This window comes from Epinephelus moara, chromosome 6 (genome assembly GCF_006386435.1).
Source record: "Epinephelus moara isolate mb chromosome 6, YSFRI_EMoa_1.0, whole genome shotgun sequence".
Classification (NCBI taxonomy): Eukaryota; Metazoa; Chordata; class Actinopteri; order Perciformes; family Serranidae; genus Epinephelus; species Epinephelus moara.
Genome location: NC_065511.1, coordinates 13,136,316 through 13,162,550, shown reverse-complemented (window position 1 = coordinate 13,162,550; position 26,235 = coordinate 13,136,316). Strand labels below are relative to the sequence as shown.

At 42.3% G+C, this 26,235-nt stretch overlaps 1 protein-coding gene across 21 annotated transcripts in view; it reads right to left on the bottom strand.

Moving 5' to 3' along the window:
• Positions 1-26,235, bottom strand: part of LOC126392072 (plectin-like) — a 161,105-nt gene that overhangs the window by 42,476 nt on the left and 92,394 nt on the right. For 4 of the 21 annotated variants that reach the window (XM_050047199.1, XM_050047200.1, XM_050047201.1 and 1 more), the window contains exon 1: positions 20,837-25,913. The exons of 10 other annotated variants lie outside the window; for them this stretch is intronic. In XM_050047199.1, coding sequence (XP_049903156.1) covers positions 20,837-25,463 — 4,627 coding nt within the window. In that variant the 5' untranslated portion in view covers positions 25,464-25,913. Of the gene's footprint in view, positions 1-7,792; positions 7,937-14,093; positions 14,194-15,521; positions 15,686-20,836; positions 25,914-26,235 lie in introns of those variants that run through there. 7 more of the 21 variants (XM_050047221.1, XM_050047222.1, XM_050047223.1 and 4 more) reach the window with 4 other exon arrangements.

The window sequence follows — 26,235 nt, the reverse complement described above, 5'->3', positions numbered from 1 at the left end:
CAAACACACATCCTCATGGTTAATCATTACTTATTCACAGCATTCCTCAAGCATTCTCACATTCGAGGTTACTCATTGTGACCAAAAAAAGAGAAGAGATGGGGGGTGTAACAGTTTTGGGAAGGGCTGCTATGGATTCCAGACAGTGATGACTAACCACACCCTGAACATCACTGATTTACTGAAAAGATAGCAGCTTATAACTAGGTGTTTGAGCATGCTGTGTTTAAAGACTAACTGTTGTAAGAAATCAACACACGCAGCAAAGCATCATGACTGTGTTAAAAATACCCTTATTTATTTTGGCATCTGCCTATATCTGTCTTTAGGTCAGTGTTGCAATGCATTAATCAGTTCTTTATTCAAGTATATGTCCAGTTAGTTTTAGTCACCTTAGCTGGCTTTTTTTAGCTTTTCAGTCACAGTCACCGTTGTTTCTAAGCCTATCTACACATTTCCTGCTCTGTGGTCTCTAATTCTAACAAATTAGGGAACATCAAATGCATCACTTCCTGTTATCCACACTTTTTTTTCCTACAGAGGTGTAGGCAGAACACCAAATGCAATAAAACAGGCATTACTTGAACACTATTTAATATTATTACTCTGGGTTTCCCTGATAGAAAATTCTAAGCATATTTCCAGGATTACACCCTGGCTACAAAAAAAATAAATAAATCTGCAGAAAGAGAGACAAAAAACAGTGGATCAATCTGTCAATAAATCTAAATGACAGCAGGAATTTTTGGCCATTCATCTGTCATATTTCTGTTTATGCAACCTCATGTGCCTTTTGCTCACCTGTGGCAACAAGTTCCAATCACTGGATAATGATACATGCTTCAATCAGTAGTGTAAAAAGGAGTCATAGAGTCAGTACAGTGATTCAGTAATGTCAGATTACACAAAGTGACATATTAAAGTTTGCTTAGCTAGCGTTAGCCACCACACGCTACTGGTCATACCACACCAAGAGCTACATATCTGTGCTTTAAAAAGCTTACATAGTCTTGCTTTAAACTTTCACTCCAGCACACAGTTTCTGAGCTTATCAAAAAAAATCTGGGTCTTATTTACACAAAGTCCCTCCATAATGGTCGGCTATGTACATGCTGACAGCTAAACTGGAGGGCAGGGTGTGTCCTACCTCTGCTAAATCCTGCCCCTCTATCCCTAAGGTAAGGTTATATATCCCATTCCCCCACCCTGACTGACATCACTTTATCAGGAATCTAAAACTACTTTTTCTTCCAGAATGCTGGGTATTAAACACAAACCTGTATGAACATGAAGGCACTTAATGTGTCAGTGTAAGTGTGTCCGTGTGGGTGTGCGAGAGTGTTGACTCATTTCGCGCCACGTTAGCAAATTTCGGAGACACACCTTTGTAGTTCCATACAATGTCTAGGCAGGCTAAGGAATTAAGGAGTGGTATGTGGGTAGGCAATTAACTCAGGGAAAGGAGAGGAATCACACTGAATACAGAATTTATTGTAAAAAAAAATTGAAAAGCTTTGATACAGTCAGAAACTACACATGCAGTAATTTGATTCAAATAGTTGTAACATATCAGGATTTAATGAATGAGAACCATAAAAGGTCTATCAAGATTTTCTATAAAAGTCTTTCATGGACGATTTACAGTGTAGAATAGAACAAAACAGAATATCATTGCATATAATTGAATGTAATTAAATCAAACTAAATGCTAATGGTTTTCCAGGTAATCTGAGATGCAGAGGCAACAGAAGACTGTAACTGAAAACTCTGTGACGTTCTGGCAGTGGAACATGTACCAACACCTACTAGAGCTGGATTTCTAAACCCCATGGGAAACACTAACAGGGGACCCAAGTGGGAACAGGCGAGGATGCAGAAAGTGTGGAACATCTTAGTCATGAGATCTTTCCATCAAAAAAAAAAGGAAGACATATCATTAAGGTCTCAACATGCTTATTACACTGCTCCCTCATCTGGCTTCATCAAAACCAGATGGAACACTTTGGGCTTTTTATACGAGCGGAGAGAGCTCGGTGAAAATAAGTGGAGAAAGGGTTTTCTTTCTGAATGACAAGGTTGAGGTTCGATCATTTTTTTGGGATGAAAGTGACAGGGAAGTTGGGTTTTCTCTTACCACAGTCATCTTGCATTACACAGCAGACATGTTGACTATGACACAATGGACTGCATTAGCTGATGCAACATGCATTACTGACTATTTACATGCTGAATGCTTGCTGGGTATATTTAGACGAAGGTTGGGTTTCGGTAATTAGAATATCTATCATGTTTATTAAATCCTTTCTAAACTTCCCATGCTAAAGGTTTGTTCGTTTGTACTTGTCTATTTCAGTAATTTTGGGGGTGGCAATTTTTTTTAGCCATGCAAGTGACTAGAGATGAAAATAGAGTGCTACAGCAAAGACGTTTTTTTGTAGACCGATGCAGCCTTAATCGTCGCCCTTGTTCCCTCTTCAAAAAGCCAATGGGATTTTTCCATTGGATTTCAGATTATTGCTGAAAACATGCTCTGTGGCAAACAACATTTTATGATATTTTTAAAGGGTAAATGCAGTTGCCAGAAGTAAAAAGCTAACGTCATGCTATTATGAACTACACCACGAAGCTAACGTCACCGCCACAACGAGGCTGTGAAGCCATGTTTGGCGGGATCTGCAGTCTCATTTAGCCACTTGTTAGCAACTGCCTTTTTTAAGACACCTAATAGCTTTAAAATTCACAAGTTGGGTATTTACTGTTGTATTTTATGCTGTAGAACAAAACATGAAAGTCTCTTTAGCTTAAGCCACAGACTTTATTGCAGGCATTTAACCAAAACCCATTCAAAAATCCCACTGACTTTAAAATGAGGGGACCAGGAGTGCTAAAATGCTAACTCATGGACTCATTCCTGTACCACTCTATGGCAGCTGGTTTCTTGGTCAATCCACCACTTGTATATGACTGATACTTTGGTTTAATACCTACAAAACTAAAGAAAGTCCCTTCATGCGTCAGCTCTACTTTGTTGGTAACTAGCAAATGCTAACGTGCTAAAATAAGATGCTAGGCAAACATGGTAAACATCAGCATATTTTCTCAGTGAGTAAGTCAGATTCCTAGTGTTAGCATTTAGCTCAGAGCACCGCAGTGCATGAATGCAGTCTCACAGAGCCTCTAGCGTGGAGCCCTGCAGACTCTCAATCTTGTTACCAAACAAGATACTGTATCATTGTGAAAATGGTTTGGTATAATTACCATAAACAAATCTGACCACCAACATCATGGGTCGGTTCTATCCCACACCAGCACTTGCGGCTCTGCAAACCACATCCCCCATAAACACTTTGCTGTTGCTATATTTGTTGTTTGTGCCAAGAAGAAATCAATGCTTTTAAAGATCATACAAATGTCTAAAAGTAAGTTAAAATGTATCCGTATTTCTAATCCCTCATTTCTGCCTATTACATAATTTCCAGCCAACCTGTTTATTTGTATTACTGCGGCGAAGGTACAGTGAAAAAAAACTCTGTTGAACACATTCATAGGCATTTAATATGGAGCTGGCAATAACAAACGCTAAAATCAATACATCAGACTACAGCTATATAAAGTACACTGTGTTCCACATACAGCTCATAAAGCATGTACGCTTCTAATACTGACAAACACATGGTTGAGCTTGCAGCCATTTAGAACAACCTGTATTTAAGCACTGGGGACTCTAGACCCCAAAAAAGCAAACACATTAGAGGACAAAGGAATTCTAAGAATATGTCATTATGGTTTTTGAAAGTGCTGAACCGCAGAGCAAATTTGAGGGTTTAGACAGAGGCAGGGTGGACAACACCTTTCATTGTAGAGGATGAAAAAGCTCCAGAAGGGATTTGCTCACCCTCTCTTCTCTATTTCCTTCTCCCATTTTAGTCATCCCTCTCTTTAACCCCCCTCAGCCTCACATGGCCAGTTCAGGTAAAAGTGTGAGCATTTATTGCGATATCTGGAGCACCACACCCCACAGGGAAAGGAATGCTGATAAAAGTAGGAGCAGCCTAAACACACCCTGGATTATCACCTAGGTTGTTCAGTAAAAAGGAGGAGGAGGAGAAGGAGGAGGAGGAGGACAAGGCAAAGGAGGAGTAAGGAGAGGAAGAGGAGGCAGGGCAGAATAGCTGCCACCTGAATCACAGCACACGCAGGATCAGATTTCTGCTGTGCTTAACATACAAAGCCAGCTGAGCAAAAACAACACAGCGCCACGCCGTGTAGAAAAATATCTTTAGCAGCATGACTGTCTTTTAAAGATTCATAAAGATCAATAACAGTATTATTGCAGCTGTGAATGACTCAAAGACTCTGGCATGTGGTGCGTCACATTTTACAAATTTAAAGTCCTTTTCAATGTGACATTAATAAATGGTTCATCATTTTTAAAACTAAAACACAAACACTCAAACACAAAACACAGACTCCCTGAAAATACACAATCAAGTGTGTTTTTTCAGTCAAGCAAAGCTAATGAAAGCACTGAGGCCATGCTATTAAATATAATTGTGTTAAATGAGCCGTTAACTGTGTTTAATAAATCAGGTGAGATGCGGTGTATTTCTAATCATGCTCTGTGAAGGGGAGACTAAATGACTTCTTCAATCTATTCGCAGGATGTGTGTCATAGCTGTGCCATGATGCACGGCCCAGTTATAATCCACAAGGATCCTAAACCTGTCAGCAGACTTTAGATAATGTTGTCAGAATTAGATCCAATGATGAAGCTGCAAAGTGAGTTTAACCCAGACTCAACAGGCACTCGGGATTAGCCACGGCAGCTGAGTTTGAAAATAGCTCAGTGCTGAGCTTCAGAGGCCTGCATGGAAAACCCAACATCTGGGATTGTGTCAGTTGATAATGTTTAATTTGGCAAATTCAAACAGGACGACGGGGAAATAGCTGAGGTTAGCTGCAGCCTGACTGGCACTGAGGTGAATGTTTAAAGCTGTATGTGTCTCCCTCTGCAGGTAAGAGCAACGAAATGTGCCATCTCAGATGTAGACGTCGAATAACTCAAAATTAGTCCAAAGCCAATTTGCCAAAATATAAGTAAAAACAGTAAATTGCATTATGTTTATTCTTTGAATTAGAGCACAAGTTGCACTATCATTCATCACAGTTTATAAAGTGCAGTCCCTGAATAAAGTATAAGTAAGCAAATACTTAGAGCTGTATTAGTGGTGTAGTGTGACCAGATAACTGTGATTTTAATTGTCATATTGTAATATTCAAAACAGCATTTTCAGAGCTATAAATATGAAATGATCTTGACTGTGGGTTCTGATATAATTATGATAACCAACTTTTTCTTAACCATTTAAAACTTGAGCAAACTGGCTTGATTTCTTTCAAAAGCATGAGAAGAAGACCCCAAAAATATGCAAAAAATAATAATAAAAAAGAGAAAATTAAAAACAAGAAAATTATTAAAAAAGTTAGAAAACAAACAAACAAGATATTTCTGTAGCATAATTCTGTAACATAATTTTAAATATGTAATAATAATGATTATACATATAACTTTTCCCTAACTTTTCTCTTTTTTCCCCAGTTTATTAAAAAAAAAGTCTAAATCAATTTTTTTATTTTATTTTTTGCAATTTGTGGGACATTTCTTACAAATTTGCTTACTGCCTTTTTTCCACGTTTTTTGAAAGAAATCACACCAATTTGCTAAAGGTTCAAATACTTGGAAAGGGCATCTGAAAGCAGCACAAGAAAACTGATGTCGCTCCAGGTTTCAAAGGGTTAATTTTTTTTTTTTTTACTTCACTCCTTAGTGAAATAATACCTTTAAAAAACACTAAATATTTGTGCTGCCTTTGTCTCTGTCTGTATGACTCATTAACTAATTAATCAACACAATAATAGCCCATTCATTTTCTATAAATAGACTAATGAGTTAATCAGCTGTTCCAGCTCTTAACCAAACATCAATGAATCCGTGATAAAGTGCAGCAAAAGTGATTTTTTTGTCTATGAAAATGTTGTGGATTATTACTTTAATAAATGTAAAACCTGATTTTAGGGCCTAAAATTACACAAAAAGCTTCCCAATTTCATCACAAGAGTAAATGATATGTGGCCTCCAACCTTTATTACTAACAAACTGCACAGAGATCACTGGATTGTCTCAAAGTGATACAGGAACCTTTAAGAAACATCGACCCTTATTAGCTAAACTGGCAGCAGATACTGAAGGTTCCCCTTTTCCCTCGTGTTCTGTTAATCCGTTATTATGACTTGAGGTATTTCCATACGCTATCTTACCCCTGTAAATGTGGAAAAAAGGGGAACTTGAGCAACGTTTCTATGACAACAGCTGTAAACACACAGAAGCATATGCAGTGGTAGCTGTGACTGACTCTTACTCACGGCGGTAATTTTATACACAGAGACAGAGGGGAGTCTCCTGTGACTGACCGATTTGACGTGGAAAGGAAAACACCGTCCTCCACCCAACATGCTGCTCTCACCCACTGGCAGAAGGCAATACGTTGTTCTCACCACTAGATGGAGCCAGAGCACAACCACGCCCAAACTTCTTCCCCAGTAGATACTGCAACTATGACACTACGTTTCTCCCAATAACATTGTGAGCATGCTATGATAATCTGACATCAAAATACAGTGCTTTTCTAAAGGGATTTCATGGGAATATTACACTGAGTGAAAATACAAACATGCCCATGAATACATAAGAATGTAGAAATGAGATTAAGTTGTTATAACTACTTAAACAACACTCTGGTCGATAGAAAAACTTCATCAGAGAAATAACCATGAACAAAAGAACACATTCACAAACTGTAGCTAGTGATTCAAATACAATTTGTGCTGTATAGGACATCATTTTACCCAGCAGCAAAACAACAATTGGCTTTATCAAAGTACTTATTTGCACATTGATGTTCTGTCACTATCTACTATAGAATTATGCAATATAAGAAAGATCAGAGGAGGTTACCATATTCAGTCATACTTGATTAGACTGGTGGTCATGCAACAGAAGAATGCATTGTTCTGTATAGCCGATATATCTCACTCCCAACCGTTCTTAGATAACACCTGACTTTATCAGGGTGGACATGCTGCTTTTAAGCTAGTTCATAGAGATAATGCCACCCAGAGCAGACCATAATGACCACTTCATATTTATTGGAGTTACTCATTTACAAAAAAAAAACAGTATTACAAGGTTTTGCTTCAAACTCTAACGTCTTGTATCCTTTGAACAGACTTTTACTGCAACCTGTAACCAATCTACGGGACTGAATTTCTTTGACATTACACCTACTTCTTATCATCTTCAGACGTGTGTAAACACACCTCAAAGCTTGACTTTAATAAGACAGCTCCCATAGGTATGTTACCTCCCATCGCATAACACAGGCATGCCTAAGTGCATGTTGATGGTTGAAATATATACATTGCATAAGATGTGTGGGATTTATTACAGCAGCCAGAGGTGAATCTCTTCTTTATGTTGCAAAATGTATAAAGGAGAGGAGTTTTCTAGCTTTATTTTTCACTTGAGACAACTTCAACCCACTGTCCAAGACCTCTGTTCTATTCTCTTCCTATGCTGTGTAATGTGGTGGGACAGCGCCCCCCTCAGGACTGAAATTAAATTACTGCTCTGGCAGTAGTAACCATGTGGTTCCACCATGCTGATAGCACTATAGAACAACAAACTAACTCCTCCCCACCCGGTCCTTACTGTACATCAGGTCTCTCCACTCACCTGCACAACACATCTTACTGTACAAGTATCTGCATCTTTCTCCGTATGACGCCATCTCATGCAGATAATCCCTTTGCTCCCAGTTCCATAATGCTGCCATTCAGAGCCCGACAGAGGATCCCCACGATGGCCCTCTGTGTTCCAGACACACCATGCCAGCTGGTGTGAGGGGACTTAAAAAAGAAACAGGAACCACTTTCCTACAGATGAAAGTCGGACAGTTTGGCCCTGCCCCGCCCCTATTTAATGGCCAGGGTAAAAGATACCAGACAGGTAATTCAACATTACTCTCACTTTGCTCGTGTTCTTTGTCCTTTGATGCATTTATGGTGAATGTATCATGTCCGACACTAAACCATCAATACGGAGGCCTGTTATTTATTAATTCTTAATTATCTTCAGGGGTTAATGTTTTTCCAGCCGGCCTGTGGATTTAACAACAACATACCAGTGATCCAGTGATGCATACCTGTTTATTATTTACTATTACACTATCTAAAACCTGATTCTTTTCTTGTGCCTCTATAAAAAAGTTCTTATCTGTCTACCACACCAGTATCTGACATTTGTCCTGAGTGAGTCATTGTTTATATTTCTGGTTTTCACACACAAGCAGAATCATCAGGTTGTGTTGGTTTATGTGACTGTGATCGTATTTCTTGGCAGTTTTATTGCAGCCCTGAAGCAACAGAGACAAATAAGATATTATAATTATTAGTTGTTCTATTTGCCCTGGGCTTTCTCAAACCAACCTAACAATCTACCAGTATAACAAACTCTCAGCTCCATAACTTACATGAAGAAGGATGTGTTTAAATACAATAAAACCACAAACAATAAACCCTGATTGTGTTACGAATCTTACGATCACAGAATTATGTTTTTATGTGTGGTCAAAGGAGCAGTCGAGTCCAGCTGACACACGCACCTACTGTCGCCAGTCAATTTAGCATGTGACAATTTACAGCAGGGCACAGCTGAGCTGTTCCCAGGTCACATTTAAAAGGGAAAGTGACCTAAATATGCTGTGTTCTCCTTTTACAGGACACTGCCCTCTGACCTGGGACCATACAGGAAGCTCTCTGATCTCCTCACATGTTGCTCTGACCCACAATCACTCACAAAGCAGCATTTTTGGATGACCTGGGTAGAGTCTTTTTACAGCTAACATCAACTTTTTGACCTGAGGTAAACAATTTGCAATATGTAATATAATTTGATCTAAGAATTTAGGACTTCCAGGACCGTATTAATAATATCTGAAATTTAATACAATATATTTGTCTTCATATCCTTTAACCTCAGAATGGACAGAGCTGCAGTAGCAACCAGTTAGTAACAGCACACATGCAAGAGGAAGATAGGAAAATTGCAGACCCAGAGTGGAGAAAATGCAAATATAGAGAGGCAAATCACCAAACAGACAGAGCTTGTTGACTTTCACGTTTGCTGGTAAGCACTGAGGGAGAGGATGGGGATGAAGAGCGACAGGGAGCTGGCTTGCACCAGGTAGGTGCCAGTGGTAAGCTAAGTTACGTTAGCTTGCAAAAGTATCTGCATTTCCACTGCAAGAAATGGAATGTTCTTACAATGGTAGCTAGCAGTGTATGTACAAGCAGTGATGGGAGGCCAAATTTTAATGTTATGTTTACAAGCAATAACGAACAATTCATGCGTAGTATACCTTTATATTTAAAGGTGTTAAAGGAATAGGTTGAGGAAATAGGCTTATTTGCGTTCTTGCTGAGAGCTAAATGAGAAAACTGTTACCACTCTCCTATCCTGTCCTGTATGAAGCCACTGCCAACAGCCCGTTAGCTTAATTTATCTTAGCTTAGCTTATTTGAGCTTAGCATTAAGACAGGGGAAAAACAGCTTACCAGGTTCTGTATGAAGTTAAACAATTCACCTACTAGAATGTTGTATCTAGAGTCTAAACTTGACAGGCTGTGGTTTTACTGAGGGACACGTGTAGGCGCGGTGACTCGTACTGCAGTCACTGACGTTTGCAACCTCATGGTGATGACGCTAAAAAAAAAAAAACCCACTGTGCCCGGCCAAGACTTTGTTTCCTTTGGATCTTTCCGGTCTTTACGCTAACGTAAGCTAACTAGCTATAGCTTCATATTGAGAGTGGTATCCATCTCTTCTTCTCTAACTCTCAAGAGGAAAGTCAATAAGCAAATTGCTCAACAGATTAAACTACTGCTGTAAATTAAGATACATATATTAAAGTTTTTGTACCAAAACTGTGTGCTACTAAAGTTAGCTTTTTGGTTGGTGACGGCACTAACTGAACAAGACTAAAAGATTGGTCAGCTCCAGAAAGGAAAACTAAATTGAGTCACAGTCTGGAAAAAAAAATGAGTAAAGAAACTTTTAACATGTAACTGCAATCAGATTTGTTTATTTGACTAAGAACTGTGTTTCTGTGGCATAATAATTACTTTAAGTGCATACAAAGACCAGAGTCATAAAGTGCCACATGCACTACATCCATCAGCATCTTAAGGTAAACTGCTGATGTCACTGTATACTATAGGGCCCAAGAAGAGCTGAGAAATTCCTAATGGAGGTCACAAGGGGTATAAATAAACTCCCAGCACAGGACCGGATGTGTTTTCACAGTCCCAATGCTGCACATAAATAAAATCTGTTGTAAATGAAAGTCCCGTATGTGCTCCATGTGTCTTTCTGTCTCATTGGAGTTCTTAACTGTTCCCCAAAGACATTTGAACTGTATCCTTAGCCCCTAAGGGTTACTGTGAGCTCCTGACACACAAGTTCAATGTTTATGTTATGACTCATGCCCACTGGTTCACCAGCAGCAGTCACAGTGGTGTAGGACATCTAGGCTGTTTTATGTACACTCATGAGTCCTGGAAAAAACTGACACACACACATACTGGTGTAGCCGGATTGCTCCAGAGTAGGGGTTGTGGCTGTTTCCAGGAAGAATGCTGGCTTTTCCACAAACCAGGCCAAAGCCAGAGCCAGAGCTCAACCACCACAGCCCACACAGCTCAACGTGTCTCACATTAATCTCTGAAATATGTTTAGCACTGACTGTGAATAAATGGCACTTGTGGCCTTAGCAACAGGATGTTACCCTTTACCAGCATTGTAAAAAATGACACTTTTCAACTCTCAGCCCCTGTATAATGCGATGGAGTGCAAGCTTATTTTTAATAAAAGAGCCACCTGTTCAAACTGTTATGCCTGACAATACCCGCTGTGAGCATTCTTCACTGATGAATTATGCAAATCAATTTAACATTAACGGCCTGGGAAAAACCCAGAGTTCTAAAACATCCCTCACTCAATATGGATGTCAAGTACACTGCAGCACCTAATTTGACAAATGTGAGTTTGAGTGAGAGAATCTGCTTTAATATACCCCCCTGGGGCAGTCTGAGGATGGGGAAACAAACACAAATGAAATGTCAAAGTTCAGCAAGAGAATGCCAAGTGATGAACCTTGTGTCTGACATAGAGTATTTACAGTCTAACTCAGCCACGCCCCCTTCCTCGTGACCTTTCTGCTGGCCTCATTCCAACATGGTCGGAAGAGTATGTTAAGATCCTTGTTCCCACCTCTGCATGCATGGCACAGCATGGTGCATTTGACAAGAAGCGCCACTGAGGCAGAAGAAATCCCCGTGGTGCAGTATATCTGCTCTCATTGCTGTAATAAGTGATAGCTCAAGTTGTGGAGCTAACTAGAGGACAGTGTTGTCAACATGCAGGATGGATGCCAGTGAAAAGGGGACAGCTAAGACCAGAAAGCTCTATGACGGTCCTGGACCGAAGAGCACAGATCACCAAGGACAGCAGCTGCATTAAACTCCTACGTATCTCAAACAATAAAACATTAGCAGATAGAACACGATAATGTCATGTCAGGGTCAGGTACACAACAGTGAATGTGGAGCCAATATCAGTATCAGTCAGCACTGATCGTATGGCCTTTACCCACAGTCTCTTAACCTACAGACAGCAAAATGTCTATCAAAAATAGTTACGATTTTGTTACCACCACATCCTAATACAAGATGGAATCTGAGTTACACATAAACTATATCAAGCCCAGTTTTCTCATACTTAGTCCCACGCCACAGTCACCTTCCTTTTAATTACAGCTATCTTAGACTTGATAAGATTATACCAATACTTTTTCTAGGTGACCCCTGTTATTTTTATATGTGTGTCCGTACATAAATGCTCACAATGGCAGTGAGTGCACTATGATAATTAGCAAATTTAATGTTAAGCACATCCATCAAGTTAGTTCAATGTGTCAGCATGCTAACGTTTGCTAATTACCACCAAACACACGGCTAAGGCTAATGAAAATGTTAGCAGGTTTGGACATATTTAAATTTTGACCTAATGATGGCTCTAGAGGAAAAGTCAGTAGAATTCATCCTCTGGGGACCATGAATGTCTGTAGAAATCCCATGGCAATCAATCCAATAGTTGTTGAGATGTTTTAGAGCCTAATTCCACCTGGTATTAACATGTTTCTTGAGAGATGAGATCACAAGTGGACAGATATATGTCTGTCTGTTCACACCTGGCATTACAATGTGTCTCCACATGCATCTCGAGTGAAATCTTGGGATTGGATCTCACTTCCTCTATGCAAATAAAAATGTAGCCTTCATCATTTCATTTAACATCATAGGAGACTGCTGCTGCAGGAGTGTGAGCTCCATGCCAAGGACAGTTGGTGAGAGTCAACCTGCACACACACACAGTCACAGCAGTACCTGTTAGCATTGCATGGCTAACATTACCTAACAGTTATCAACAGGCTTAACGCCAATGTTGAGTTTGTTTGGAGCATTTAACAGCTACTGCTTTGGCTGTATTAGCTCGTGCTAATTGGGCTTACACTGAACTGACCATTCACAGAGGACAGCAGGTCAGGAGATTCAGTCTTTCAGTGCTGCAGCTAACCTGTGTAACGGCAGCAACAGAAGGTTTGCTTATCTGACAGGGAGTCTACAAGGACGTCAGCTCAGGACACATAAGCATACACACTGCTGAAAGAATGTGGCCTGATGTGACCCAGACCACCTCAAGTGTGGGCTGAGCAGACGCTCAGACGCATTGAGGACACATTCACATCCTTTCTTAAACCTGTCCATTTGTGAGCTGATCACCCAAGATGCATGTTAATGCAGGGTGTAAATAGGGCCTCAGTCAAGACCAAAGCAGTGGACTGAAAATACTGAAGTCACTCAGCAAGCGTGGCTAAAGTGAGTCACTGAGTAACTCGTGAGTGATACATCAAACTCTGTTGCAATCAAAAACTAATGAGAAGTCATGGGATCAAACAGCATATTGCTCATCTACAGTCTGTTGGGAGTTCTTAGCATATGTTTCTCCAGGGTAGATCCAAGATAAAGTCATCATAGAGTTGCCATTGAATGGACACATGGATTCATGTCTGTTGGTTCAAAGGCTGGCAGCAAGTTTGGGGACTGGCAGTGCCTGCAAACCTGGCAGGTGTACTAAACCAGTGCTAAAAGGGAGCTATTCATCTGACTGAAGACACTAGAGCTCCCTTCAGCAAGAACACACACCCACACACAGACACAGAACTTTGATCCCTAACCAAACTTGACTAAACAGGTTTGGGAGGGACCTAATAAGGCATTGTTACAACAACACTCATCTGCCATCCTGTATTACCACAAAAGAAAGTTAGCTAAGTTCGATTCATTGGAACCTGGACTGGCTTGTGTCAGACTGTCAGTCTTGGGGCAACTGCAACGTGAGCCAAATAGAAGGCCTCCCACGCTGTCTGAGTATAATGAGGGTTAATCTCTTTGCAGCTGCAAGTAAGAACAGACAGTTTGTGAGACCGGCACGAAAAGGCCTGGTGGCACTTTTGACCGGTCACAGTGTACAACGGCAGAGGGGTTTCAAGGTTACACATGGACGTGACTAATGCACGGGGTAAACATACAACACGTGAAGCTGTGTGTGACCTCATAGAGGTAGTATTTTGACCTGTACAGATCAGGAACATTAAAGAGGCAAGCTCAAACATAACAAATCAGACATAAGCAAAATGATAAATATTCAAAAACATTCTCTATACCCTAGAACTGCTAGCACAGTATTAGCACCAAAATTTAGGGGGTTAAACTCCAGGTACACAAAACGAGGAAGAGATAAACCAAACAATCCTCTGGCATCCAGCTCCTCTGAGAGATTGATGTCACTCTCAATGCTTTTGTAACCTTTACAAAACCACTCTGTTTCAATTTCCTGCAACATGCTGCTCTCTTACCTTGCCCCTTGTGTTTCCTTAAGCCCCAGAAAACAATCAGGGTGACTAGGTGCCCCACAACCACAAGGGCGGGGAAAGTGGCTCCTGGGGGGCTTGAAGGCATTTGTTGGGACAGATAGAGATAAGGTAGAGGGGATGAGGGGATAAGCCCTGGCTGTGGTGACAGGTGGGCCTTCACTGGGCCGGGGAAGAGGGGAGTGGGGCAGTGTGGGTGTGGCAGGGACATTTTAAAAAAAGGACGACCCAGGCAGGAATTCCTGCTGTTTCCCCCCACCCTGAGGTTATTACTCAAATTCTTCTTCTGGTCTGCTTCTCCTGATTAGTTCAGCTGTCTTCAAATACTGTCTTGACTGATGTATCCTTTACAATATGGGGTTTCTTTTCCAAAGGACAGCATTAAAAGAGAAAATAATCTTGTCCTTATTTTTTTATTTCAAGTTTTGCTGCTATAGATTTCTCTATCTTTCAGGTTAGGCACCTTTCTGTGTGAATTTATTAGGAAGAACTTGCTGCTTATCTGATGCACCTCTGTGACTCATTCCATCATGCTACTACCTCCTGGTATCACTCAGAATGGGCTTGTTATCTGCATTCTTGGCTGATAACCAATTTCTGGAGATTAGGGTGAAGCCGTAATCATTAGTCTGAGGTGAGTCCAACAGGATTTTCCTTTTTTGATGCAGTCTTTATAAAAGGACTCTGTGATTATTAAAACAGCCTTTAAAAGTATTACTATTGAATATGTTGAAGCAGCAAATGACAACTGTGATAAAATTTCTTTATATTTCATTAAAAAAACAAAGATAGGTGTGTGATAAAAGTGAAAATACAAAAACAAATTTAAAAAGCCCTATTGTTATTTTCAACAAAACAATAACAAACACACTTCATTACACTTGGATTGATACAAAAGCAGGTGGTCGTAGTTTTTCCGGCAATCTGAAACAGCCCAGACAGACACACACAGCTGTCTAACTAAAAGGTTTGGAATAAAATACACTGTATAAGTCACCCTAGCTTGTTGATGTCCATCAGATGTGTTATTGACAAGACAAACACCTCCTGAAAGGAGTGAGCGGAGGGTGGGGGGTGGGGGTAGGGGGTTACATATCCCTCCTCAACCTCTGCCCTCACCTACTTCTATCTACATACCATCAAATAAAGGAAAATGTTGAAGGCAGCCAGCCTCACTCATGATTCAAGTCAGTCACATTGTAGACAGGTTTAAATATGGAACACAATCTGCGCCGCAGTAGCTGAAGGTTACTCTACGTTAAATGTGTGTTCGTCGCTTCAGTCGTGCTCCGATCAGGAACACAACAAATTCACACGGAGCCTTTGCCAAAAACTCAACGACGGTCAGCAGCCAGACAGACAAACGCAGTTAGACACAGACACGCCACAGCAACCCCCACTCTGTGGACCTACCAGGTATGATCTTCATCTAAAGAGACGGTACAGGGGAGGAAGAGGAGGACTGGGTGGAAAAAAATAGAGCTGGACTGAGGGAGAATGAAGAGGACAGGAGAGGCTTCTGTTTGTTCGCTCTGAACTCCCTTGTTTCTCCCTTGTGTTGAATTTTGACAGGCTGTGCCTGCTGCTTGAATCCGTCACCCTGCTCTCTCGTGGCCAAGGGAGGAGGGACGACACGCCAGGGCAGGGGAAGGGGGCAGGGGCGAGGGGCGATGAGGGCTGAGAGGGGTGGGTGGCCAAGGGGAGTGGGCTGTAGACTGAGGGTTATAAATATCTACCAGAGCCAGATGATCACACAGTGTCACAGTTAGAAACTGATGGTAGAGCCCTGGCGGGACACTTGGCTATAGTCGCTCCCTAGAGACACCCCCCACAAACACAAGCAGACAACCCCCCCCCTCTCTCTCTTCCTACTGCTCTCTTTGATGATGATGGTGGCAAGTTTATTCTGTCATATTAAGTCACAGCACCCAGCCAGGAAACAGATCTCAATCAAGAGCCCTCTGGGAAACAGCATCCTTAACATATGCTAGAGACAGCATGTGGACATAATATTGTCAGCACATACAGAAGTAGACTCATCACTATTATACGACAAGAAGCATTGATGCCATACAGTATATGGTTTACTTGATGATAAAACAAAATACCACATGTGATAGAAAGTGACACAGTCGTAAAACTCCCAAGCTCCATTTCTGATTTCCTTACTTCGGTACTAATTTTCACACTGCTAATTTTTGTGGATCTCCGTGATGTTTTCAGCTTGTTCTACAGTTCCTCTCATGATGCATCACTTATATCAAGAGTGTTCGCTCAATGCCTGACATTTAAACTGTAAATAAGACGGGTTAAACTGGATATGTTCAGCGTCATTATGGGAAAAACCACTGGCAGTAACTCTAAGGGGACAGAAATAGCAACAAAGTCAGTAAATATGAAAGCTGAGGGCTAAGATGGATTCAGTAATTATTAAATCATATAGCCGCACACAGAGTCTACTGATAGACAGATTGCAAGAGGGATAAGCATGGCGGCAGCTCTCAATGTTCATCCCCTATTGCTTTTGGGATCACAGCAATGCACAACATTCTCTAAATATAGTAGCTTCTAATATGTACGTACGGCTTCATCAATTGTAGCGTTGACAACTGGTTCCAGTTCTCCGTAAAAGCAATTCCAGTCAGTGGAGTCTGGAGAGTAGAGCTGGGATTGTCTTCTCTCATGACACTAAAGATGGATGCCCTGTGTGAAACCACGACAGCTATACTGAGAAACCATGTAGGGGCTTTACAGAGGATCGCAGGGAATTCCTGCATGAACATCCTCATGTGCCTTCACAAACTCCTGAACTTAAAGGGGAACTATGCCCATTTTCAAAATTCATAGACAATGAATGGATGTTATAGATGACACTAAGAGCACCCAGACGAACGTGAGAGCGGCTCATTTCCACAAATATTGATTGAATTTTCTCTTAGGCCATAGAAATGACATATTCTTAATTTAGGTGGTGTGCCCCTTTAACTAAGCCTCACGCACACATCAGTCATGTCAGGACGCAAAGCAGAAAGGTATTCCAAGCTTGTGTCCAGAGGGGAATACCTCTGGTCTCAATGTACGTACGCATATACTGCTGGATCTCCATTTTGTAAACACTGCTTTAGCCCCACTTAAAAATCAATCTTAACTAAGCAGGTGGTGAGCTTGCTCTTGAGAAAAAGCTGCATAAAGTAAACATAAAGGTCAAATTTAACACAGGGCTAAAAACTCCCAATGAAAACACGTGTAGGCTCTACAGAGGCCTCTCAAACTTTAACTATTCTTCCAACTTTCTCACAAAACTGAAGTGGAGTTAGTCAGCCCCTGTAATAAGGCCCAACATGTACCCTGGGAAATGACTAACATCATAACCATCTCAGCCAAACCCTCAATATATTCCACATGTTATCGATCTTTTGGTTTCCTGGGTCTGGCCTGCAGTTAGCTAACTGTTTTATTGCTATAACAGATTTCTGACTTTGCATCACTGTCCAGCGTCTAGTCATTATGTTGCAATGGATTGCTATTAAATTTGATACCAAACACTTTGTGCTTGCCAACGCGGCACTTCAAAACTGGCAACTAAAACTCCCGTGTTGGAAGATCACACACAACCAGCCCATGGGAGAGGATTATGTTTTGGTTGCTCATCACAGTGTCTGTAATCATTCACGCACACTTTTTCATCACTTTTTTATTATTTACATCTTTCAAAAATCTAAGTTTTAAATTGATATCACAGGGGTACTGATTACTGATGTTTGCTTTTATATTTAAATCAGGATTTGACAGAAATATTGCAGTAGCTTTGGAGGATTACAGCCGTCTTCTCGAGTTTCATTCTGTATTTTCAGAACTGGCACGGACTGTGTCAACAGTATCTCTTCATTGTCAAAATGTTTGTGTCTCAATTTATGAAATGTAAGCATTCGTCCTGACACTTATGAGTGCAATAAAATATCAGAAGTGATTTAAAAGGCGGAGTCAGCAGTAAAAGATAGGGCAAGGCAGCTCGGTCATTGACCCTGTTTTGAGCAAAACATCGCTGGTGGTCAACAGCAGCATGAGATTCTACTTAAGCTGCCAACTCACAACACACTCCTGATAGACAGCACAAGACTGAACATTCATTTTGTCCCCCATTCTTTTTTTTTCTCCTCAAAAAGGTCAGGCTCATAACTCAAGCTCGCAGATTTGAGAATGGTCTGTGTGAGTCATAGGATCAAAATGATGTGCCACCATAATGAGAGGCACAAAGCTGCAGCCGTACTGCAGCTCTTCATTTAAGCTATCACACAAATATGCGTCGGGCATGATTTCAGAGATGAAAAACATGGAGGACCTCACTGCCCTGTCTGGGATGTGATTTACTCAAATTGCCCCTGGTGCCATGTGTGGGCAGAGTTTAAACAGCCTCTCCAGCATGTCCATGTCATACAGAGCACAGACAGCACCCTCCCTTCAAGAAATCAAAAGTGCCACACCGTAATGTCAAAAGTGTTCCCTTGAAATCTAAACCAGCTTAAGGAGCCCTTGTTTTGAAAGCAACATTTTTGTGGCGCAAGTTGAATTTTAAAATACTTTCCTTCTTCCTTGTTTCCACATCACTATTGCAATAAAAAAAGAGGCAGAAACTGGAGTAAGACAAAGACAGACATACCTAACTCTAACTATACCCCAGGGTCCAACTGACTCTGCTGACAGCTTGATGAGCTAACATACCTAGAATACCACACTCAGATGGATCACAGCCCAAAAAATTGTACCTTTGCAAACCACTGTCCTGTCTGACACTACTCATCATATCTGTTGTAAAAAATCAGAAGGGAACTGCTTTGGCAACGGTGCAGAAATCTAGTAAATGCAAAGCTGTCTAAGCAAAAGGAAAACAAGGTTTATCCACACATGCATGCACTACTTGGAGTTTTACCAAAACTGACTACAGTTGTAGCATATGGTGTGTGTGACACATGACAATGGTTGGTAATGGACAGCAGATGTCAGCAGTGGGTCACCGAACACGGTGGTCATCTGATTGGCACTGATGTGGCCAGATCTGATGACGCCACAGACTCCAAAGTAAAAGTGAGATCTTTGTGAATGTTCACAGTTTTAATCATCAGTGTTAAAGATAAGGTTTTTTTTAGATGTTGAATCACTGCAATGAATCTAAGTTAAGTTTAAAGTTGTGTTTATGATGAGTCCCATATGCTGTTTACTGTGTATGTGGGTCATAAATAAAGTAAAGTAAAGTGCAAATAAGGACTTATTTTCCTGATGAGTTCCACAGATTGAATAAAGGAACGTGGCTGCTAATTGAATCCAGATCTGCTGTCACATGTGGAACCAAACAAACACACCCTGCGAGCTGTGAGCAAGCTATTCCAACTTCCTGACTCTTTGTCCGTTGCTCACACCCACAACAGACAACGCCCATGTGAGGTCCTTGCCATACGCCCTCTGAGGGCTGCAAAAATGCACATGACAGTCAAAACATCACATTATTTCACTGTTGAAAGTTCTGAAATATTAGACATCAGCCAAGATCTAGAATCACATGAACATGCATCATGATTTAGGATGAACACTGCAAGTTTCACTTCAGTAGAACCAACCGCAGAATCAGATGGCACCTTTTTTTAGGGCGTAGAGCAAAAGAGGCCCACGTTTACTACTACTATCACATTGCCTGCATAACTCCCATATCCTACACATACCATTTCATAATGGTATGCAAGGGGAATGCTTATCTTCTCTGCAAGACAGGCTGAAAAGAGAAGCAAGAAAACAACCACAGAACATTAAACAGTGCCAAGAACATAGTCTTACTGGAGCAAAGAGGAGAAACTCTCCCAAAAGCACCACACCTCCCTTTCTCAGGCAGCCTGGCTTGAACTCACACACAACTATCTCTACAGGGAACAGGCGAGGCTGAATCTCAGCAAACAGCCCCACCTTGTTGGAATGACTGCAGGTCTGGATAATTTCATTTGGCAAATACTCAGAGAAGGCTCCAGAGATTACTGTTTGCACTGACACATGTGCAGCACAGTTCACTCCTTAACCAAAATTTGGAGTACCCCACCCAAAAAGTCTTGGGTTTGTTCAATAGAATGATAATTGCCACTGACACATGCTCTGCGTGTAAATACTGTATTAAATTATATGTGACATTTACTTAATGATGAAGTATAGTTTTATGTAGCTGCTAAGTATAACTTTCACCTGTGATTATGCTTGTCATTATGCCTGTGTGAAAACTGACAGTGCCTCGAATACACTACAGGGCATGCAATGACAGTGTTACTGAGCCTTCATCTATTTTAACACACAGATAATTAAATCACAGCCACATCTCAACTGAGTCTTCTCACCAGCTCACTGAAACTATTCCTAAAGAGAGACTGCCTCTAGTCCACATCACAAAGCAGAAGCCGGGCTCTCTACCATGTAACTTTAAGCTATAAACTGCAATTAAATTACCCCAAATAACACTTTGGAAGAGAAGTCAGAAACAATTACAGTATGGGAACATACGTCAGAGAATGAAATACTAAGTCCAAAACAATATGGAGGAGCAACAATCGAGCTGTCATCAAATACCCTACCAAATACCTCCCACACTTCAAAGAAAGGTGAGAACCTTGATGTTAGGGCAATTACATCACATGCACAGGGAGAGTAAGACAAGCTAGAGAGTAGGTTATTTGGCATGCATTCAAACAAACCTTCAAAGAAGTTAGGCCATTGCTTCTCCTCTGGTGCCTCCAGTGAGTGGTCCCAGTCTTCCTCAGGTGAGGCTCCTTGCACTCTGACCCCCGGTGCCGCTGCCAAAAGTGCACGCTCTATGGCAATTTCTTCCAGAACATCCAGATCCAGTTCCTCTTCATCCTCCGCAGGTATTACAGGTGGAGGAGGTGACTGCCCCCCTGCGTCAGGACTAATAATCTGCTTCACCTCAACTATCTCTTCAACCACTACAATTTTCTTCCTCATGGCGGCCTCGTCTGTGTCTGAGCTTCCGGACTCACAGTTGTCCACCAGGTGAAGCTGGTCAGGCTGGGCAGCTGCGGGTGTGGCAGTGGCAGAGGGTGTGTCCTCTTCCAAGTCCTTCTTCTTCTCTTCCTCCTGTTTTAAGGCCGCGGAAACAGAGAGCCTTTTCTCTGTGCTGCGCTCTGCTGCCTGACTGGCTGAATGTTGTGCAACTCTGGGAGGCTCCTCTTGCTTGTCGAGGGGGCTGGCCTGAGCTGGAGCTACAGCTGCCTGTGCTGTTACCGCTGGTGCTGCTGACGCTAATTCTCCGGCTGCGGGTGCTTCCCTCGCAGTGGAGGATGTTTTTGGTTTCGGAACCTCCCGCTTGATTTTTTCTGTAAAGAGCAGCGCTGGCTCCACCTCCCCTTTGTCTGCCGGGGCCTCACAGAGCACAGCTGCTGCCTGCTTGGTTTCCTCACTGCACATTCTTTCAGGAGTCATCTTTGGAGAAACATTTAGTTCTGTCACTTCAGAGGTCATGACACGGCTGTCTTTAACTGTGGCCTTGGGCAATGATGTAATGTTAGGGGATGGTTCAGCTTCGGGCAAAAAGACAGGCTTTGTGTTTATGGTGTCTGATGGTGGTGCCTGTGCCTGCTTCTTCCCTTTACCTTTTTTCTTCCCTTTTGAAGATTCCTCTGCAGCTTTCCCCGTGCTTATTAAGGATTTAGTCTCAACTGTGGGTTTCTGAGATTCTGACGCTGGCACAGGGCTTTTCCCTTCAGGTTTAGGACTTGCTTGTATGAGCTCCACTTGGGTTATTTTCTGCACAGTCACTGTTTCCACTTTAGTGACAGTCAATTCCTCAGACTTCACCGGCTCTGCGTGGGGCGATTTAGCGGTTAACTTGTCCTCAGAGCATAATGGTCCATGTGTTTTTTTGCTGACACTGCTTCCCTCAACCTTCTCTTTTACTTGTGCATCATCTTTGAGCACCACTGGGGGCACTGCTGGGATCTGATCTTGTGGTCGTGATGCTACTTCAGAAATACTTTGGTCCTTAGTTTGTTTAGAGACTTCCACTACTGGCTCCATTTTAGTTTGTTTAGGGGCTTTCTTTATTTTCCCTCCATCAGTATCTATTTTAGCCTGAGTCTTTTTTTCCTCTACCGGCCCCTCAGTCTTTATGCTGGTAAACACGGTCTGTTGCTCTGAGGTAGTCACTGACGTGGGTTGAAGGGTTTTTTCAGCCACCTCCTTAGGGGGCATGTCGACACAGGGTTTATCTTTCTCCATCTTTGACTCAGGTAGTTCCTCAACACTCTTGGATCTCTCACCTTGAGATTTCTTTTTCTTCCTTTTCGATTTAGAGCTTCCCTCAACTACTGGTTTGGTTTCCGTAACCACCTCTGTAGTGGCAACATTTTCACTGACCTGAGGTGACTCTTTTTGCGCTAATGTCGGGCCCTGTACTGAGGCTTTAAGGGCCTCATCTGGCACTATTTTTTCATCTTTCTTCTCTGTATCTGTAGCTTTCCCTTTGACGGGTTTTGCGTCTTCAGAACTGGCAGTTGGTGTAGAGAGAGTTGTTTTACTAATAGTAGTTTTAACTTCAAATATTGAGGACTCAGTCACCACAGTGGGTTCCTTTGTTGAGAGATTCACTGAGGTCACTTCAGCATCAGTGGGCACCTGAGTCACTTTAACTTTAGAGATCTCTTTTTCTGCATTAGTGGATGACACTGGCTCCCTGGTGGTACTGTCAGGTGGGGGTTTGGTGGTCTCCTGAGTGACAGTTACTTTGGCAGTTTTCTTGGCTTTCTCATCATCTGTTTTGGATTCAACTGGGGTCTTCGCTTCTGCAGGTTTAATTGATTCCTCATTGACCTTTGCACTCTTAAGCTTCTCCTCCTTGATGTCTTTACTGACAGGTTTTGTTATGACAGGGGTGTCAGTGTTAGTGTCAGTAAGGAGTTTGGAGGTTTCCTGAGCAGCAGCCTTTGTGATAACTGGCTGGGCCGTCATGTTATCAGGTGCTGTTTCAGCTGTGGCCTTGACCTCTGCAGATTTAACTAGACCCACAATCATCTTTTTTGTCTTCTCTTTCTTGACATCTTTATTGGCGGGTTTTGCCAAGTCAGGGGTGGAAGCATCAGTGTCAGTGAGCAGGCTGGAGGTTTCCTGATCAGCAGCCATTGTAATAGCTGCTTGGGGTTTTACTACAGTATTTGCTGTTTCTGATGTAGCCTTGGCGTCTGCTGATTTAACTGGATCCACAATCACCTTTTTTCTTTTGTCTTCCTTGACATCTTTACTGACAGGTTTTGTGATGACAGGGGTGGTGGCAGTGGCAGTAATGAGTGTGGAGGTTTCCTGTGCAGCAGCCTTTGTGATAACTGGGTCATCCTTTATGTTATCCAGTGCTGTCTCAGCTATAGCCTTGGCCTCTGTTTGAACTGGATCCACAATCACCTTTTTGGCCTTCTCATCCTTCACAACTTTACTGACAGGTTTTGCGATGACAGGGATTGACGTGTCAGTGTCTGCAATGAGTGTGGAGGTTTCCTGAGTGGCAGCCTTTGTGATAACCGGCTGGGCCGTCATGTTAACAGGTGCCGTTTCATCTGTAGCCTTGGTCTCTGCAGATTTAACTGGATCCACCACAATCACCTTTTTGGCCTTCTCTTCTTTCACATCTTTGCTGACAGGTATTGTGATGATAGAGGTGGAAGTCACAGTGGTAGTAATGATTGTGGAGGTTTCTTGAGCAGCAGCCTTTGTGATAGCTGGCTGGGCCTTCTCTTCCTTCACATCTTTACTGACAGGTTTTGTGATGACAGGGGTGGCAGTGTTGGCGTCAGTAATGAGTTTGGAGGTTTCCTGAGCAGCAGCCTTTGTGATAAGTGGCTGGGCCATCATGTTATCAGGTGCTGTTTCAGCTGTGGCCTTGACCTCTGCAGATTTAACTGGATCTGCAATCACTTTTGCTGTCTTCTCTCCTTTGACATCTTTCTTGGCAGGTTTTGTGATGACAGGGCTGAAAGTGTATGTGTCAGTGAAAAGACTGGACATTTCTGGAGCAGCAGCCTTTGTCATAACTCCTTGGGGTTCTTCTTTATCATTTACCATTTCACTTGTAGCCTTGATCTCTGCAGACTGAATCGGATCCATGATCACCTTAATTGTTTTCTCCTCCTTGATATCTTTTTTGACAGGTTTTGTGATGACAGGAGTGGCATTGGCATTAAGCAGACTGGAGGTTTCCTGAGAGGCAGCCATTGTAATAACTGCCTGGGGCTTTACTTTATCATGCACAGTTTCAGCCATAGCCTCAACCTGTGCAGATTTAATTGGATCCACAATCACCTTTTTTGTCTTCTCCTCTTTGACTACTGTATCATGAAGCATTGTTATAGCTGAATTGCTTGTTACCACTTCCTTAGGCTTCATGGAAGCTTTTTCATCAGCGATCTTGAGCTTCTCTGTATTTATTTTGGCAGTGGATGGTTCAGCTGCAATCTTTGATGTTGCAGCACCTGTAGCCTCAGCGACAGCAGCCACACTTAATGGTAGGGCTGCCTTGGAGAACACTGATGTAAGAGTGGTCTGTGGCACATCCTGTTTCAAAGCTGCTCTCTGAGTCTGGGCAGAAATTGGTGCCTCCTTTTGGACTTCAGCCACTCTTCTCTCCTGTGAGGCTGTTACTGGCTTCTCACTGCTCACATCAGGCTGCTGATGAGAGACTCTTCTCACCCTGCCATCCTCCATCATTGCTGACTCATTTCTGAAGTTGTTTCCCCTCCTAAAAAGAGGCTGACGCTGGTCCTCCATTTCCCATGATGCTTTTGGCCTGACTGGTTCTGCAGCCAGCGGACGACCCCTAAACCTGGGGGTCCTATCAGAGTAGCTCTCTTTTTCTCCAGGACCCATCATCTTATGGCGGTAGCCTTGACGCTCAGCCAGAGACTCCTGGCTCTCTGCTTCACCCCTGCGTCCTGGCTTAGGAACATAAGAAGTAGGACCTTCTACAGATTGGACCCGAGAAGCCCGGTGGGCAATGGCCAGGGTGGCAGCTGGCTTCCTGATCCTCTGCAAGGAGGCAGGAACAATCTCAGGGGGCAGGTGGAGGTAGTCACGCAGGTAAACAATGCCCTCGTTGGTCAAGTACCAGTAAAAATGTCGCCAGGCAAAAGTCTCTTTCACATAGCCACGAGACTTAAGAGACCCCATGGCACGGATTACTTGTAAATTGCTCACACCTTCTATCTCAGGGTGCTTGGCCTGAGGCCTCTTGTCCTTCTTGGCCACCATGACACCATCCCTGAACAGGACCTCATAGATAGCCCTCAGTTCCCGCAGGGGCATCAGCATTCCAGCAACCATTGTGCTTTATATCAGTATGCTCTCTCAAAGTAAAACTGAAAATCACAACATGAAAGGAAAATAATAAAGATAATCTCACGTCCTGTTGTGTGAAAGAATCCAGTGGCAAAACCGGCTGTCACGTGCTTCTCAATTCAATTAGAAAAAAAATGAGAGAAGAAATCCTTGTAAGCTTTTTTCCTTACTCTCTTTTCCTCTTGTTCTTGCTGATCCGTTGGATATCGTGAAGAAAAAGTATATTCCTCTGTGAGATCTGACTTAAACAAAGTCAGAAGTGTGCTGTCCCCCCCAACACTCAGCGTGGCTGGGAATGAACAGTCTCCGTTCTGCCGAGATGGCAATGACAGAATGGAAGAGAGGCAGCGTGTGTGTGAGAGTGTGAGAGAGAGAGAGTGAAGCACACTTCTCAGTCCGGCTCCTCCTACCTTCTCTCTCTATTTCTTAGGAAAAAACTGGCATGGAAAAAAATTCTCACTAAAGTAAATAGTACAGCAGGAAGTATGAGGCGAAGAAAAAAAAGCATATGCAATAAACTGATTGAAATAAAAAGGGTGCAAAGTTAAATAGATGGAGCAACACACCTAAGAAGTGTGTTAGAGCACATGCTCTGTAGCTCTGTGACTCTCACGGAGACGCCTACCCACACACCAAAGCACACGCCTCCTATAATGCACACACACACCTCTAAACACACATTAAGACTGGCAGACAAACACCCTTTGGCGTGTCACACACACACCGGTCCAGCAAATGAGCTGTTCTGAACAGGGAT